The sequence below is a fragment of the Nycticebus coucang genome, chromosome 7 (assembly GCF_027406575.1).
Source record: "Nycticebus coucang isolate mNycCou1 chromosome 7, mNycCou1.pri, whole genome shotgun sequence".
Lineage (NCBI taxonomy): Eukaryota > Metazoa > Chordata > Mammalia > Primates > Lorisidae > Nycticebus > Nycticebus coucang.
The window spans coordinates 93,914,936-93,932,356 of record NC_069786.1 but is presented as its reverse complement, the minus strand read 5'-3'; the positions used below and the strand labels follow the sequence as shown (position 1 = coordinate 93,932,356).

Here is a 17,421-nt window from a genome sequence, read left to right as displayed (position 1 = left end):
AAAACCAACTCCTTGTTTCATTAATTTTCTGAATGATTCTTTTGTTTTCAATTTCATTGATCTCTGATTTGATTTTGGATATTTCTTTTCTTCTACTGAGTTTAGGCTTAGATTGTTCTTCTTTTTCCAATTCCATAAGATCTCTTGTGAGATTGTTGATGCGCTCTCTTTCTGTTTTTCGAATGTAGGCATCTAAAGCGATGAATTTTACTCTCAAAACTGCTTTTTTCAGTATCCCACAGGTTTTGGTAGCTTGTGTCTTCATTGTTGTTATGGTCAAGGTAGTTAATGATTTCCTGTTTTATTTCTTCCTGCACCCATCTGTTATTGAACAGAAGATTGTTTAATTTCCATGCCTTTGGGTGGGGTCGAGCATTTTTGTTAAGAGTTGAGTTCCACCGTTAGTGCCTTATGGTCTGAGAAGATACAAGGTAAAATTTCAATTCTTTTGATTCTGTTGATATTTGTTTTGTGTCCCAGGATATGATCAATTTTGGAGAATGTTCCATGCAGTGATGAGAAGAATGTATATTCTTTATCTTTGGGATGGAGTGTTCTCTATGCGTCTATCAAGCACAGTTGTTCTAGGGTCTCATTTAAATCTCTTATATCCTTGTTTAATTTCTGTTTAGAGGACCTGTCCAGCTCTGTAAGAGGAGTGTTAAAGTCCCCTGTTATTATGGTATTATCAGATATCATATTGCTCAGACTGAGTAAGGTCTGTTTCAAGAATGTGGGAGCATTTAAATTGGGTGCATAGATATTTAGAATTGAAATGTCTTCTTGTTGTATTTTTCCGTTGACCAATATAAAGTGACCATCTTTGTCTTTTTTGCCTTTAGTTGCTTTAAATCCACATGTATCTGAAAATAAGATTGCAACTCCTCTTTTCTTCTGAATTCCATTTGCCTGAAATATTGTCTTCCAACCCTTGACTTGGAGCTTTAATTTGTCTTTTGAAGCCAGCTGTGTTTCTTGCAGACAGCAAATGAATGGCTTGTGTTTTTTAATCCAGTCAACCAATCTATGTCTCTTCAGTGGGGAATTCAAGCCATTAACATTTATTGAGATAATTGATAAGTGTGGTAGTATTCTATTCGTCTTATTTTGTGAGAGTCCATTGCTTAGTTTTATCTTTTGCAACAGTGTGGAGGTTAGGTTCTGTCCTTTAATTTCTGAGTTCTTACTTTGCTGCTGATCCATTGTGGTGGTCAGTGTGCAGAACAGGTTGAAGTATTTCCTGTAGAGCTGGTCTTGTTGTGGCGAATTTCCTCAATGTTTGTATATCCGTAAATGATTTGATTTCTCCGTCAATTTTGAAGCTTAGCTTAGCAGGGTACAGAATTCTGGGCTGGATATTGTTCTGTTTAAGTAGATTAAAGGTAGATGACCATTGTCTTCTTGCTTGGAAAGTTTCATTAGAGAAGTCTGCGGTCACTCTGATGGATTTGCCCCTGTAGGTCAACTGGCGCTTACTCCTGGCAGCTTGCAGAATCTTTTCTTTTGTCTTGACTTTGGACAGGTTCATCACAATGTGTCTTGGAGAAGCTCGGTTAGAGTTGAGGCGACCTGGGGTCCGATATCCCTCTGAAAGCAGAGTGTCAGAATCTTTGGTGATATTTGGGAAATTTTCTTTTATAATATTCTCTAGTGTGGCTTCCATTCCTCTGTGGCATTCTTCTTCCCCTTCTGGAATTCCTATAACTCTTATGTTGGAACGCTTCATAAAGTCCCATAATTCTGACAGTGAACGTTCTGCTTTCTCTCTCTTCTTTTCTGCCTCTTTTACTATCTGAGTTATCTCAAAAACTTTGTCTTCTGCCTCTGAAATTCTTTCTTCTGCATGGTCTAACCTGTTGCTGATACTTTCCATTGCGTCTTTATGTTCCCTGATTGACTGTTTCATTTCCTTCAGCTCTGCTGTATCCTTTTTATATTCTTCATATCGTTCATCTCTTATTTGATTCTGTTTTTGAATTTCCTTTTGGTTAATTTCCACTTTATTAGCAGTTTTCTTCATTGTTTCCATCATTTCTTTCATTGTTTTCAACATGTGTATTCTAAATTCCCTTTCTGTCATTCCTAACATTTCTGTATAGGTGGAATCCTCTGCAGTAGCTACCTCATGGTCCCTTGGTGGGGTTGTTCTGGACTGGTTCTTCATGTTGCCTGGAGTTTTCTGCTGATTCTTCCTCATGAGTGATTTCTTTTATCTGTTTCCTTGCCCTAATTTTCCTTTCACTTCCTCTTGCTCTTTAAGTTCTCGTGCCTGTGGACTAAGGGTTACAGGACCAGAAGGGTGAGAAGGTTGAAGAGCAAAAAAGGGATGAAATAAAGGAGGACCGAGTGATAAGAAAAAAAAAAGAAAAAAAGAGGAAGGAGAGGGGGTGGGTAAAAGGAATATTGACAAAAAGAAGAGAGGCACAGAAAGAGGGAGACAGAGCAATATAGATGTGCAGTAGGGTACTTTGATACAACCTTAAAAAAAAAAAAAACACCTTCTGGGGGTGCCCAGTTGGGTGGTTCCCTTGAGGTCAGCAGCTCTTTGCTAACCTGATCAGACACAGTACTCCACCTCCACCAAGTAGAGAGGAAAGACAAAAATGCTATAAATCAAACCAAAACAAGCAAACAGAAAACTTTACGGGATAAAATTGGCTGGAAAAACCAAATAATAGCGGTAGAAACACTAACAAAAATGAAGTTCTAATTATTGAAATAGGCAGCAATGGGAAATTATAATTAAACTAGAAAAATTGAGAAAGAAAAAGGATCTGTATGGAAAAGGTTGAACTTAAAAAACAAAACAACAATCCACAACATCAAAATAAACAAAAAAAACAACCAAACCAAAAAAAATAAAAATAAAAAAACACAACCAAAAACAAAGCAGTATGTATATGTTATTGAATATTGTCTGGGCAACACGTGGTCTTCTGGGGTATGAGATGTTAATTACAGTTCTGATACGACTGGAGGCTGCTAGTTTGTCAAACCCCAGCAGGTAGACACCCTAAATCTCTCTTCAGAAGGCACTTTGAACTTGTTCACTTGCTGAGCAGAAGCTTTCCCAGGGGAAGTGCTTCTCGCTGGAATCACTGCTGAAGTGGCTATGCACTTACCCTGTGTGCCAAAACTGGTCTCCCTCTGCCCCCGAGGGTTAGGGCTGCAAGGCGGCTCAGACCCCGCCCTTAGGCTACTTGGTCGCTGGGTTACCAGCTCCCACCGAATTCTAGCTCTGCGACCCTGAGGGCGGAGCTTGCCGGTGCAGATGGCTCAGAATGGCTGCCTGTGACCCAGAGCCAAACACTATTAGCTCCGTCTAGCTCAGGGGCTCTGACTGGGGCCCTAGACAATGGCCAAAGTTCTCCGCACTCCCGCTCAGGCTCTCCCCAAGGCAGTTCAGCTGAGTGCCAAGTCCAAAGACACCAAAACAGTTCACAGGTAAGGCCTTTCTGGTTTGCAGTCTCGCTGCTACTGAACTTACAGTTGTGGGCGGGTTTAGACGGATTGAACATACGCGACCACTTGCCGGTTTTCCACTGTTTTAGTCCTCCTCTTGGGGTCCAGAAGTCTCTCGCTGACTCCCTGTATCCTCTCAGGGGTGATGATAGGCAGATCCCACCAGCCAGAGATGCCTGGAGTCCTATCTCCCCAGACTCACGGTGCCCAGATGCAAGGAAGCTGTTACTCGGCTGCCATCTTGCTCCAGGCTCACCTTATGCCATTTTAATTGGTTCCAAAATGGAAATGTTTTTGTGGTTCATAAAGATGCAATGAAAATATGAAGGTGAAAGGACCTTAAATTTCCCCCTAGTTTGAAGTTAGATATATATATCCTTCTTACTTTTAAAGTTTGATATATATCCTTCTTACTTTTTTTTAACTTAAAGTAAAATATTTCTTACAAGCTGTTTTATAATTTTTCCATTAGCGATGTAAACACCATGGTATATCTTACTAGACTTTTTTTTTAAGATACAGGATCTTGCTGTGGTGCCCAGGCTAAACTTAAATTTCTAGACTCAAGTGTTCCTCCCACCTCAGTCTCCCAAGGTTATTAGACATTTTTGAGCCATGTTTTTAAAAGCATATCTTTAACTTTCTGATGAAATCAAAATATGTCCATTTACTGAGTAACCCAAGTTCACCAGAACTTGTATTATATACTTCTATAAGTTGAGCTTTGTCTATGATGAGATTTTGCAGTGTATTCTTCAGACTAGTCATTTTCCAGGTTATTCATTTAACAAAGCGTATGGAAATGAAAGTGTCCTTTACAGAACATCACATTACTCTTTTATCTCTTTCTTGTCTGCTAGCAGGTAAATAGCAGGAATCAAGAATTTTAACAAAATTGAAGCAGTTTAAATTGTTAACTTTAAATTTCTTTTCTGTGAATTGGCAACAAATTGGCCTTATTCATTTTAGCCTTTCACCACAGATCATCTTGTTCCATGGAAATATGTTTCCAGGTTATGGTTCTGGCTTCTTCTTTTAGAGAAAAAAAAAATTCTTATTGCTTAGATAATCTTTTTTCATTATGGCAAAATATCACAGCCCAGGTATTTTTTGACTTTTTTCTCTGAAGACTATAATTCTTTAGAGAGATCAGTGACAGTGGCCCCTTTTCTTATTGGGGAAAGAACCTTTCCCCTGTAGGATGTTCACTTGAGGGATAGTGAGAAGTGTCTATATTTTTTCCTTAACTTTTCAGAAAATTGTATAACCACTTTAAGAATCATAGATACTTAGCTCTCTCCTGAAGATCTAAATCATTTTGTGTATTAGCACATTTTAAGCCACGAGATTCTACATTGTTAGTATGTTTATTGAAGTAAATAGACTTCATGGAGTTACACTATGAGTTGGTCATGGAACACAAACACTTTTTGGTTTATGAACATTATTTTAATTATTAAGCTTAACTGTGGCAAAAGTTTTAAGTCTACATGAGAGAATGAGTAGATGTTGTAATAGAATCAATTAAAATGGCAAGACTAGTTCTTATTTGAACTAACAGTTGGTAGATTTAGGAAAAACCTTTGCTCTAACCAGTGAAGAACAGGAGTACCTTGGGTATAATAAAAAAAAATGGGTATAAAACTAATTTTAATAAATAAAATCATGTTTTTTTCCATTAATTCTCCTACGATGAGAAAAACTCTAATAATACTAGTATGTAATAAATTATAATTCTGAATGCATAAATATTTTACTGACACATTTTAAGGGGCAAATGAGAAATCTGTGATAACTATACTGTGAATCAAAATACAGTACTGTTGCCAGGTGCTATGGTACACATCTATAATCCTGGTATTTTGGGAAGCCAAGGCCAGAGGATTGCTTAAGATCTGGAGGACAAGACTAGCCTGGGCAACAAAATAAGACCCATCTCTAAAAAAATAAAAAATTAGCCAGGTATGGCAGTATGCTCCTGTAGTCCTAGCTACTCAGGAGGCTAAGGTGGGAGGATCACTTGAGCCCATGAGTCTGAGGTTACAGTGACCTATGAATGTACCTCTGCAGTCCAGCCTGGGCAACAGAGTAAAACCTGACTGAAAAAAATATATCATACTGTTTATGAAACTGAGTTCTGCTTAACAAACTTATTGTATGTAATTGACTAAATACTAGAAAATCAAAACTTAGAATGTGATTACTAACTTTCAAGAAGCATATATTTTAGGACGATTGCAGAATATACATATAGAATACCTATAACTCAAAGCCTAATTAGTTCCAAACATGGTGCTAAGACAGGAATCAGAATTAGAGAGTAATTTTTGGTGATTATCAGCAAAAAAGTCATAGCTAAAATCTTGTGAGTAGATAGATTGCCTAGAGACTAAGGATAGTAGAGTCCTGACTTAATTACAGTTTTGGTAGATGGACTTACGGCTTGTAATTGATTACAAACAGATGAGAAGAATTAAAAAAAAAATCAAACTAGTACGGGCCCAAGTTATTTGAAGTACAGAGTTTGCATCAATGAATTAAAAGTTCCACTGTCTTCCACTCTACTTACGCCATACTTACAGAACTGTGTTCTGCTTTGTATACCATATTTTAAGAGGGACAGCAACAGAATTTTTCCAGAAGCAATAAGGATGGTGAAGGAACTAAAAGAGTTTCATGAAACACAGTTGATAGCTCTGTGAACATGGGCAGGTAAATTGATACATACATATGTAACCATTGATATATTGGAAGTTGTTTAATTTATAGAAGAAATGTTTTGTTTGGATAGGGGATATAACATCCTCCAATTTTTGAAGGCCCCAGTCTAAATTGTCAAGAGTAATGGGGAATCAGATATTTGCTCTATAACGGATAAATCATTTTCCTTGAATATTGTCTTATAAATTGGAACATACTGTCTTACAAAGTAGCAAATTAGAAATGCTCAAATAGTGGATAACTTCCTAAACAATTGGAAATGTTCAGTAGATGTAGTCCTCACTGTAGTTTTGTTGTAATTATCTCACTGTGTTGTTGCTAAGAAAATCATTTACCCATCAAGTCTTCATTAAACTAGCAAGTTGAATAATGATAGATTCCAAATGGATTTTATATGCTAGTACTCTTTTTTTTTTTTTTAAGGGAGGGACTGACATATAGTTGCCAACTTTTTATTGTGCTAGGCTATTAAAAAAGTTTTAAAAGCAGTCAGTAGAAGACAGTAGTTTCCAGGGAAGAACAGCTGACAATTTATATTTTCTTTAGTGACCAGTGGATTCTGTGTTGTGGGATTGGCATTGGTCTGAGTTTGGAAACTAATATGTAGGAATCACTAGACCAGAAAATCTCTTAAGTTCTCTTCTATTCTATATATCTTTATAAGGTTTTACTCTTAACTATTATTTGACAGGTATTATTGCATAAAAATTGAAGCATGGATTTTAGAGCCAGAATGGCTGAGTTTGAATCCCAGCCCAGACTCATAATAGCTATATGAATTTGAACAAGTTTCCTAATTTCTCTGTGCTTTAGTTTCTTCATATTTAAAATGCAGATAAAAAGGTTATTATCTCGTAGAGTTCTTCTGATGATTAAATAAGTTAATAACACGTTCGGTGCTTACAATACTACCTGGCTCAGAGTAAGTAAAAGCTGACTTTGTCATTATTACTTGAAGTAATGTTTCATAGAACTATTACAATAGATATACTATGTAAAATGATAACATAACTTATCAATGTTCTTTCTAGATAACTCAAAATTCCAAGAAGAAATTGTCAGTTTTGAATCACCACTTTATAAAACATCCTTCAAAACAGTTTGAGGAAAATCCAGCCATAATTTCTGACTTAACAGGTTGGTAGTGATAACATATTTTATGTGAAATTTTTCATTATTCTTTTTATTAGGTCATTAAATGTGAAATGTCCGATTTCAAATCAAAAGTTTAGTTTATTATATCTCAGATGAGAAGCAGTACAATTAATCAAAGTATGTGCCTAAACCAGCAACACGGTTTTGCCATCTTAGCAGTAGCTTGTGTTTGCAGGCAGTGTAGAAACCTGGAGAGCAAGTGGTGATGAGGTGAGCTCTGTGTTCCAGCATGTTTGAGAATTGACTTTTTTTTTCTTGGAAGAAATGGTCCAAAGCCTGGATGAAGTGATAGTTGGTACAAGGACCAGTGAATATGGTGGATGACAGAGTTTCCAAGTCCAGCCTACAGTTTGGGCAGCATTGTTTCTGCAACATGGAGTTGAGTATTGTCTTGCAGGAGGATTGGCCCATCTCTGTTGCCCAGTCTCAGCTGCTTAATCACAAGTGTCCTTGTCATTTTTGTCCAATTGTTTGCAGTGCATACCTGCAGTAATCAGTTGACTACTATAGTGAATAATACCAGCAGTGGGCCACAGACAGACACCATTAACTTTTTTTGATGAATATGCAGTTTTGGACCGTGTTTTTGGACTTCATCTTTATTCGACTATTGTGCCAAATGCTTGCAGTTGTCAAAAAGAATCCATTATTTAACATACATAACAATACGGTGTAGAAGTGGTTCATCTTTATGTCATGACAGCAAAGAAAGGCAAGCTTCAAGGCAGTTTTCTCTTTTGACATTCCTTTAATTTATGGGGAACCCATCTATTCAGCTTCTTTACTTTGCCAAATTGTTTCAAATGGTCTAATACTTCAAAATAGGCAACATCAACCTTTATTGATAATTTACTAACAATAGAAATGGATTTGCTTTCACTACATCCTTGAGCCCATCATTATCCCCTTGGTCTCAGGTGACCCTTGTGGCTGATTTTCAAAGTTAAAATCACCAGAACGAAAGCTATGCTGATTAGTATGAGGTAAGCACTCCAATTTGTACAAATAATCAACACACTGAAATGGGCATAAATGTATATATGATCTATGTACAAAAGACTTAGTAAAAAATAAGTAAATTAAATTAAATTAAAAAATAAATAAAATAAAATCACCAGAACGAACTTCTCAAGCCATCATTCTTTAGCCACATTCTTTCTAAACACTTCATTGATATTTCAAGCTATCTGCACTGTGTTGGTTCCATAATGGAACTCATATTCAAAAATATGAGTTTTTGACTTACCTATGGTTTTACAAAAATTGCTGTTAAAAATATTGAAATATAATTATAAGCCAAAATGTGCATGTGAAAAAAATGAGGCTGTACCTTCACAATAAAAGTAATAAAAGTAAAATAACAAGTGTCAAAATGAAATGACAGAGATATCAGCTGTCAAACTTAGTACTTAAGGAAATTGGACATTTCATACTTAATAACCTAATAGCTGGCGTGTTTAAATCCAGCCGGGCCTGCCAAACAACAATGACAACTACGCCTCCAAAATAGCTGGGTGTTGTGGTAGGTGCCTGTAGTCCCGGTTACTTGGGAGGTTGAGGCAAGAGAATTGCTTAAGCCCAAGAGTTTGAGGTTGCTGTGAGCTGTGACACCATGGCACTCTACCAAGGGTGACATGGTGGGTCTCTGTCTTAAAAAAAAAAAAAAAGTAAATTTGTTATTAGCAAAGTCTTTGAAACTTTGATACTTCCAAGTATTATGATCCTATTATACATTATTAATTTCCCTATGCTAGTGCAGTTCCTAGTTAGGAAGGTAATAATGCAGAAAAGGAACTTGTGAGATGTTACTGATAAAAATTTAGTCCTATAAATAACATTGCAAATAGAAGATTTTTAGTTAAATGTTTCTATTTACCTGAAAGTCACATAAAATAAATACTGTATTATTCTTGACTCCTTTCATTTTCTTAATTTTCAGTTATTCTGATCTTTTCAATTACCTGTGTATCTTTTGGTAAATTTTTCTTTTAAATAAAGAAAATTATACCTGTTAATCCCTACTTATTATATGTTTTGTTTGGGAATTGAAATATTTATTTCCTTCCACTGACAATTTCTAGAGTTAAAGACACTAAACAGAGTTGTAATACTTGATATGAATGCTAGTTAGTGATGAGCATATAGAAAACATGTTACTAGGTTTTCTGTTTTAACATAGCCAACATTCAGGTAATCATTTCTTTATTATGATAAGTATTTCACCAGACAATTTTTAAAAGAAAGTATTTAATATAAAAACCAAACAGGGCAAATAAATTACTTTCCTTTACCTTAAGGAACATCTACGTGGGTTCCAGTAAAAGTGTCCAAGTGGTCTCATGTGGCTTATAATGTAAGTATTCCACCAATGTATTCTTTTTACTTTTTTAAGAAACATATTAGTATTTATCTTTAAACGTTTAAGACTCTTCATCCTGTAATCCGAGCACTCTGGGAGGCCAAGGTGGGTAGATTGCCTGAGCTCACGGGTTTGAGACCAGCCTGAGCAAGAGCAAGACCCCATCTCTAAAAATAGCGGGGTGTGGTGGTGGGCGCCTGTAGTCGCAGCTACTCAGGAGGCTGAGGCAAAGGATTGCTTGAGCCCAACAGTTTGAGGTTGCTGGGAGCTATGATTCCATGGCACTCTACAGAGGGCAACAAAGTGAGACTCTACCTCAAAAAAAAAAAAAAGGTTAAAGACTAAGAAAGGTAACTGAAGTTAATTTTCTCACTATTTAACAATAATTATTTAATAATACATATCTAGTCATTCAGTTTTGCAGTTTTATTAGACCTTTATCTTTTGTTTTGCTTTTCAGTTTGTTTAAATGAGGATCCAAACAAGGCCTATACATTGTTATTAATTGATACGTCTCTTATTCCTCTTCAATCTGTAATATCTTTTCTAACCATTTTTCCCATTGAAATTTATTTGTTGGATTAAAAAAAAAATATGTCACGCGTCCTAAAAAGATTCACATATTGTTGATTTAACTGACTTTATTCCTATGGTCATTCTGCATACTCCTTTACCTATTCTTTTCCTATGATTTAGTAGTCAGATCTAGATCCTTATTCAGATTCAGGGTTCTCATTTTTTGTTTGTTTTTGCTAGACTATCTTCTTTTTGTGATGTTAGCAGCTGTTGATAAGGAATTCGTGGAGTCATTAGTTCATTTGGAGGATGCAAAAATGATACTTTTATTTTACTATTCCTTCATTACTAACTGGTAAACTGTATAGAAAATCTTCTCATTTATTAAATTTGGCAAAAGTGGATTAAATCATAAAGGAAAAGAATGATAATTGTTAGGATCTTTAATCTTACCTAAATCTACTGGTTATCAGAAGAGTGAGTTGGTTGCCAAGCTTTCTCCATCAGTGACCATTAGAGATTTTTCTTCCCAGTGTGAGCCTGAGTCTGTATTTCAATATATTTGGGTTTCAGTCCATTCATGATAGAATACTTCTGTGTTTGACCAGTGAAGCCCTTTTAATTAAAGTTTGACTCTCAAGTCTTACTGATACAGCTCTTTAGTTGTCTGTAATAATTTCTTCACTGTCCAGTATGACAAGATATTTCAGCTCATTTGTTGTGCATTTCCTCCCCAGACCTTGAAATCAGCTTGTCGTCTAAGGAACTATTCCTTTTATATAGGAAATGATATTTCAAAACCATACTCTAGTGCTAGAAAAATTTATGGCTACAGAGTGGGGACGTGTAGTTCTTTTCAGTGGCCAGATCTAAGAAATAAATTTTATCTTAACTAAAAAGCCAAAAACCACAGTTTAAAAAAAAAGGCATTTATACTGATACTTTCAGGACAAATTCAGAATTGCAGAGTTTATACCTACTCTATCTTAAAACTCTGTCTCTTCTTCTTCCCATTCGTAGAGTATTGGTTTTCAACAAGAATGATGGAATTAGGATAATTACTCATTTGCTTTATATGGATTTTTGAATGATTAAGTCATCCACTCTCACTATAGTTATACTGAGTGTTTATCTTCTTTTTTAGGAATCTGATAAGATATATTTTACATTTCCTCTTGAAAATCATAGAAAAATCTACACTCATGCCTATTGTCAGAGCACTATGCTGGTAAGATAATTGGTACATTTTGTGTAACTCTAAAGGCTAACTGTTGTTTACTTTTTGAGCTATTAGCATTAAATCTAAATAGTTGAAAAATATCTTTAACAGTGTTTTGATTTTCTATAGATGATAATATACTATTAAATTGTACTTTTGATTCTAGTTTAGAATCCACCCTGTTTTTCTGCCTTATTTTTACTATGTTCAGGATGAAGGAAATGAATTCAAAATCCCTTTAATTATAAAATTTTATTAGTACTAAAAAGAATAGATATATTTAAATAAAACTATTTTGTAAGAATCACATAAAGTGAATCTTAGTTTTCCAATGGTTTTCATACTAAAATTTCAGACAATTTTTATAAATACTCTCTAAGATGATAGAGTTACTGTTACAATATTATCTAGACTTACTGTATCAGAGTAATGATTTTGTTTGTGTTTCTTTTTACTAAGTACCTCCTATGTTAGGCATTGTTAAATAAAAGTTAGGTGCTATGTATAGTATGCTTTTGGTATATTAGTAGGAATAGTTTAAGTCATACTTTCATGAATTATCAACATTTCTTACTTTTAGAATTACTTTTTCCCAATTTAGTCTTTTTCCTCTGTACTGAATTTTTTGGGGCATGCCTTAAGATTCTTCACTTTATATTTACATCTTTTACAATTTAAATTCCTTATTCTGCCTTTTGTTAGGTTACTTTTGAGTTTGTTTAGAACTGAGATTTAATGTATCACTTTGGTGATAGATGCTGCCCTGTGACATATACTAAAGTCTTTTTAAAAAATGGTGGACAGGCATCGTGGCCTACATGCTAATGAGTATTACATTTTGTGGATTTAACAGAGTTTTGCATCTCTCTCATAGTCTAGCATCTCTCAGTGTAAAATCTGGTTGGGTACTTTATCCTGGGAGAATCTGGCCCTGTGAGTAATGGCTTAAAATATCCACACACACTTAATACAGAATTAGTGTATCAGTATTGATATACTGAGTCAGAATATCAGTATTATTATAGAGAAAAATGCTTGCCAAGTGCAAATTATCTATCTGACTGTTTGGAGATAGATTTTCTGCATTTAACATTCATGGATATCAACTAGCATGAAGTCATGAAAAAAATCTGAAAATCTTTCCAGTTTTTATTATAGAAGTTTTCAAGCATATATAAAAACAGAAAAAATATAATAATGAATTCTTTTAAGACCAATATATGGCTTTAACAATTACTAAGATTCTGTCATTCTTAACTTCATTTATTCCTTCCCACTTTTTTTCTTTATTTTAAATAGAGATAGGATCTCATACTGTTGCCCAGGGTGGGGTGCAGTGATACAGTCCTTGCTCCTAGCAACCTTGGACTTCTGGGTTCAAGTGATACTTCTGCCTCAGCCTCTTGAGTAGTTGGGACTATAGGCGTGTACCACTATGCCCAGCTAATTACAAAAAAGTATTTTTTAGAGATTGGGTCTTTCCGTATTGCCCAGACTGGCCTCAAACTCCTGACCTCAAGTGATCCTCCTGCTTCGGCCTCCCGAAGTGCTGGGATTACAAACATGAGCCATTCCTCCTGGCTGTTCCCACTTTTTTGACTGAAGTATCTTTGAAGTAAATTCTAGGCAGCTTCTTATTTCATCCATAAATATCTCAATATGTTTTTCTTTCAGATAAAGATTTTTTTGGCACATTATCATACTATTATTTCATCTAATCAAATTAATACTAATTCCATAATAACCCAGTCCATGTTCACTTTTCCTCAATTCACTTAAATTTTAAGTTTGTCAAGATCCAAACAAAGTATATGCATTGCCTTTGGTTCATGGATCATAAGTCTCTTTTATAATAAACCTGTCCCTTCCCCCCCATGACACTATTTGCTCAAAAAAGTAGGTTATATGCTTTATAGAATTTCTCACATCTGTGTTTAGCTAACAGTATTCTTGTATTATCTTTTAATATATATTTCTGTCCTTTGTGTTTTCTGTAAACTAGACGTTAGATAGATCTAAAATCTTGATTAGATTCAGATTAATTTTTTGTGGTAATATTTTATAAGCAGAGCTATATACTTCATATTTCATCATGTCAAGAAATGCGTAATATCTATGTTTTCCATTATTAGTGATACAAAGGCATCAGTGGGCTTAATGTTATCAGCATGATCCGTTCAGTATAAAATACATGCATCTTTTACCTAATGATTTTAACAGCTGTTGAAGGCATTGTTTTTCACTGTAAATAGAATTTTTAGAAAACTGTAAATTTTTTGATTTGAAGCATTTTCTTTCTCGTCTACTTTAGGAGTTTGTAATGACTTCTAAGGCTTTGGCTGTAATTAGTGAGTTAGGAGCATTTTCTAGATAACTTGAAACTGTTCTCTTGGAAGCTAGGTTATATCAATGTGATGTTCATCATGGGCTTGCATAATATATTATCATTTCAGTCCATTGATGCCTGAATCAGAATTGTCTTATACACATATAAGTATTTTGTGGAATATGGCATTTTTCATAATGAGGACTATCTTTGAGGATAGGCTCCATTAGTAGCTACAAAAATTTGTTACAGAAGTGGGTTGGATCTTTTGAGTCTGCTGAATCTTTAGAGATTTCCTTTGTCTTCTGGGCTGTGAAGATCTGTTTTGTTGCCTTGGTTTGTAATGTCACATTAATGTCACATTATTCTGGGAAGTATGGGAAACTTGACAGAGAACACCGAGTATTTTGCTAGCAGGGAAATATCATATTTTTTTATTTCTTTTCTTTTTTTTTTTTTTTTTTGTAGAGACAGAGTCTCACTTTACTGCCCTTGGTAGAGTGCCGTGGTGTCACACAGCTCACAGCAACCTCCAGCTCTTGGGCTTATGCGATTCTCTTGCCTCAGCCTCCCGAGCAGCTGGGACTACAGGCGCCCACCACAACGCCCGGCTATTTTTTTGTTGCAGTTTGGCCGGGGCTGGGTTTGAACCCGCCACCCTCGGCATATGGGGCCGGCGCCCTACTCACTGAGCCACAGGCGCCGCCCTTTATTTATTTTCTATCAACTGTTTTTTCTATATTTTTGAAAAATTTCTTAAAACTTTATTTACGCTAAATGAGAGCAAAGACTACATCTGCCTGATCCACCGTTTTGCCTCAGGGCTTGGGACATATAATTCCTTGGCCCCAAAAAGGACTTTATAAATACTAGTTGAAAAAAAGGATTGATTGTCCTACCAGTAATTCTAAGGACAAATTTATGTAGCCATCTAAGCAGTGCTTCTCATTCTGTTATGTCCTGGTAGGATTTCAGTAGTTGGATCATCGTATCTTAGAACATTGTTCTTTAAAAGTTAGAGTGAAGATCTTATGTTATATCACTCTTAAATGGCTAAAACTAAATACAAAATGCTGTTAAAATAAGTCATCTGTGTAGTATTCCTGTCCAGGTGCTGATGAAATAATAACTAGGTTTAGTTTTAAGTCTTTGGAATTGTGTTTCAGTCCAAACACATTCTTGGTTGTATAGAAGTTACTTACCAGTAATGAAATGGGAACTCAAGTGATAAAGTAAAAAGCTGTACATAGGTCAATTATTATTTTTAATTGTTTGATTCTGGATTTTGTTTGTATTAAAGTCTACTTTCATTCTTTCTATTTTTGTTAAAATGTAGGTTACTTACTATATAACCATCTAATTAATGTATGGATGTTACTAAACTCTTTGAAAGTTTTGGTTCAACAAGTAGAAATGTGTATGTTGTAGAAAGATACTCATTAGCTCACTCTGTCTCGTACTGCTGCTCCACGGTAACTGCTTACTGATCCATGTTGACATTAGACTTTCTTTTTTGGTCTGTGACATATCTTAGATATTTTTCTCAGTAACAAACTGTTAATTTATGTTTTCCTTGGCTTCTGCTCAACCCATCACTTAACAGTAAAATGTTGAAGATGCTTGTTTTATATAATTATTTTCTAAAATATTTAATGTTTTGTTTTGTTATTAATAAACAGGATACAAATAGTTGGATTTTTGGTTGTATAAACAGCACTTCTATGTGGTAAGTCCTTTGACCCCCACAGCCCTCCCTTGTTTGTTTTTCTCAGCATAAACAATACTCAAAAATCACACTTCTGGAATAGCTTAATGCATTCTTATACTGGCTCTGATGCTATATTAAATTATAGTATTACATTTAAAGTGAACAGGAAAGGAAAAGCATATACTAGGAATTTTTACAAACACTGGAAGTGGTTGTTAGGAAAATTTTTTTGTTGCCAAGGGAACTATGTGGGCAGAGTGTTTGGATTAAATTTATTAGATGCTGGTTCATTTATAACTCTCTCTACTAGGTCTGTAGATGGTTTCTTTTTCCCCAGGAGCTTATTTATAATTTATAATACTTCAACACATTCGTTCTTTAATTAGATTTTTATATTTATTTCAAAGCCGGCAAGGGGTTGATTTATCATGGAAAGCTGAACTGCTGCCAACAATTAAGGTAAATTATGGCTTTAGAATGTTAATACTCAGGTGAAAAATTACTTGCGCCTATAGACATTTCATAATATGCTCTTTTATCCATTTATCTAGGTGTTAAATAAGCTTGATATTTGCTAACCCACATTTTATAAATATTTTCTCTAAATATACATTTGATAGAGAATAACATGCAATTAGTGGGGTTTTTTTTCACTTTCAGAGATTAAAATCTATAAGTTAACAATCCTCTAAATCTCGGTATATTACAGCAACATACCAAATGAGTTGGATAGATTTTTAAAGTTAAATTTGAGGGTATGTTTGAATGCTCCATCTTAAAATATAAGTTGAGTTGTGTGCTGAGAATTCATGTGGGAAGGAAAAGCCTGCAGTAGGGAAGTGAGCATCTCAGAGAGGACACAAAATAATTTTCCATATGGACTTCAACATAACTCTGTGGTCAAGTGCTTTGATAACAACTTTTATCTAGTACTCTCTAGGGTCATAAATCATAGCAGAGATTTATAGTTAATAATTGTTAGTGGTTTGTTGACACAACTCTGGTAGATCAGCAAGTCATTTATAAATGGCTAATTTGCATAGTCTCAAAATCTATTGTTGAAAAAGCAAAATAATTCTAAAATTTGATGAAAGTACCTGTTGTGATTTTCCAATTATATTTATTACATTTGATAATCTTGTGCCAGGGTTGATAGTTTTTAGTCTGCAAGCAAATCTATACTTTAAAAATAAAATATATATTTATACTGAATCCTAGACTCATTAACTTGAAAGTGAAGTCATCTAGTCAGTCCTAATCCTCTCCCAATTAATTTAACTTTGATTAAGTTAGTTAATTTTGCTTATGATTTTTTTTATATTATACATATAATCAACTCTCTACTATACTAACAGAAACAAATTACCAACAATGGTGACAGAAGGAGTAATTGCAGATCACTCTCACTTGACTTTGGAATGGTTGCAGTTTTATCTCTTACCTCAGTCAGTTGTGCATATTCATTCATGTGGCTTTGTATTTATCAAACAAATGTCACAGGAAAGTAAGTTGGCTCATGAACATTTTCAAGGTGTCTCGCTGGTTCTATACCAAGCAAAACAAACAACAATAGTATTAGAATATGCTTATTGACCAATCATTCATAAGGTCTGTTAAATATTTCCTTGGATTTCTAATTTGAATATTCTGTCCCATCTATAATTTAAGAGTTAAGAAGAAATAAATGATTAAAAAAACTTATAAAATATACTTCTCTGTTTTAAAAGGTATAAAATCCTAGTTTTTTTTTTAATCTCTAAAGATTAAACAGTGTCTTCATCAAGCTCTAGATCCATATGAAACAGCTGGCTACATAACAGGAGAACAAACTATTTAAGCTACTTACTTTTTATGGTGAATGCTGAAAGAGAAAAGTTAGAAAATAAGGATTATAGCATTTTGCAATCTTAGGTGTTCTTAGCTTAAGAGGATTGTAATTATTAAATGTAAGTAAA

At 34.6% G+C, this 17,421-nt stretch overlaps 1 protein-coding gene across 1 annotated transcript in view; it reads left to right on the top strand.

Annotated features, from left to right (window-relative positions):
* The window catches only part of PGAP1 (post-GPI attachment to proteins inositol deacylase 1), a 97,426-nt gene that overhangs the window by 28,597 nt on the left and 51,408 nt on the right, over positions 1 to 17,421 (top strand). The window contains exons 8-12 of the mRNA XM_053598404.1: positions 7,215 to 7,320; positions 9,636 to 9,691; positions 11,358 to 11,441; positions 15,438 to 15,484; positions 15,874 to 15,925. Of these exons, the coding sequence (XP_053454379.1) occupies positions 7,215 to 7,320; positions 9,636 to 9,691; positions 11,358 to 11,441; positions 15,438 to 15,484; positions 15,874 to 15,925 (345 nt within the window). The remainder of the gene's footprint in view (positions 1 to 7,214; positions 7,321 to 9,635; positions 9,692 to 11,357; positions 11,442 to 15,437; positions 15,485 to 15,873; positions 15,926 to 17,421) is intronic.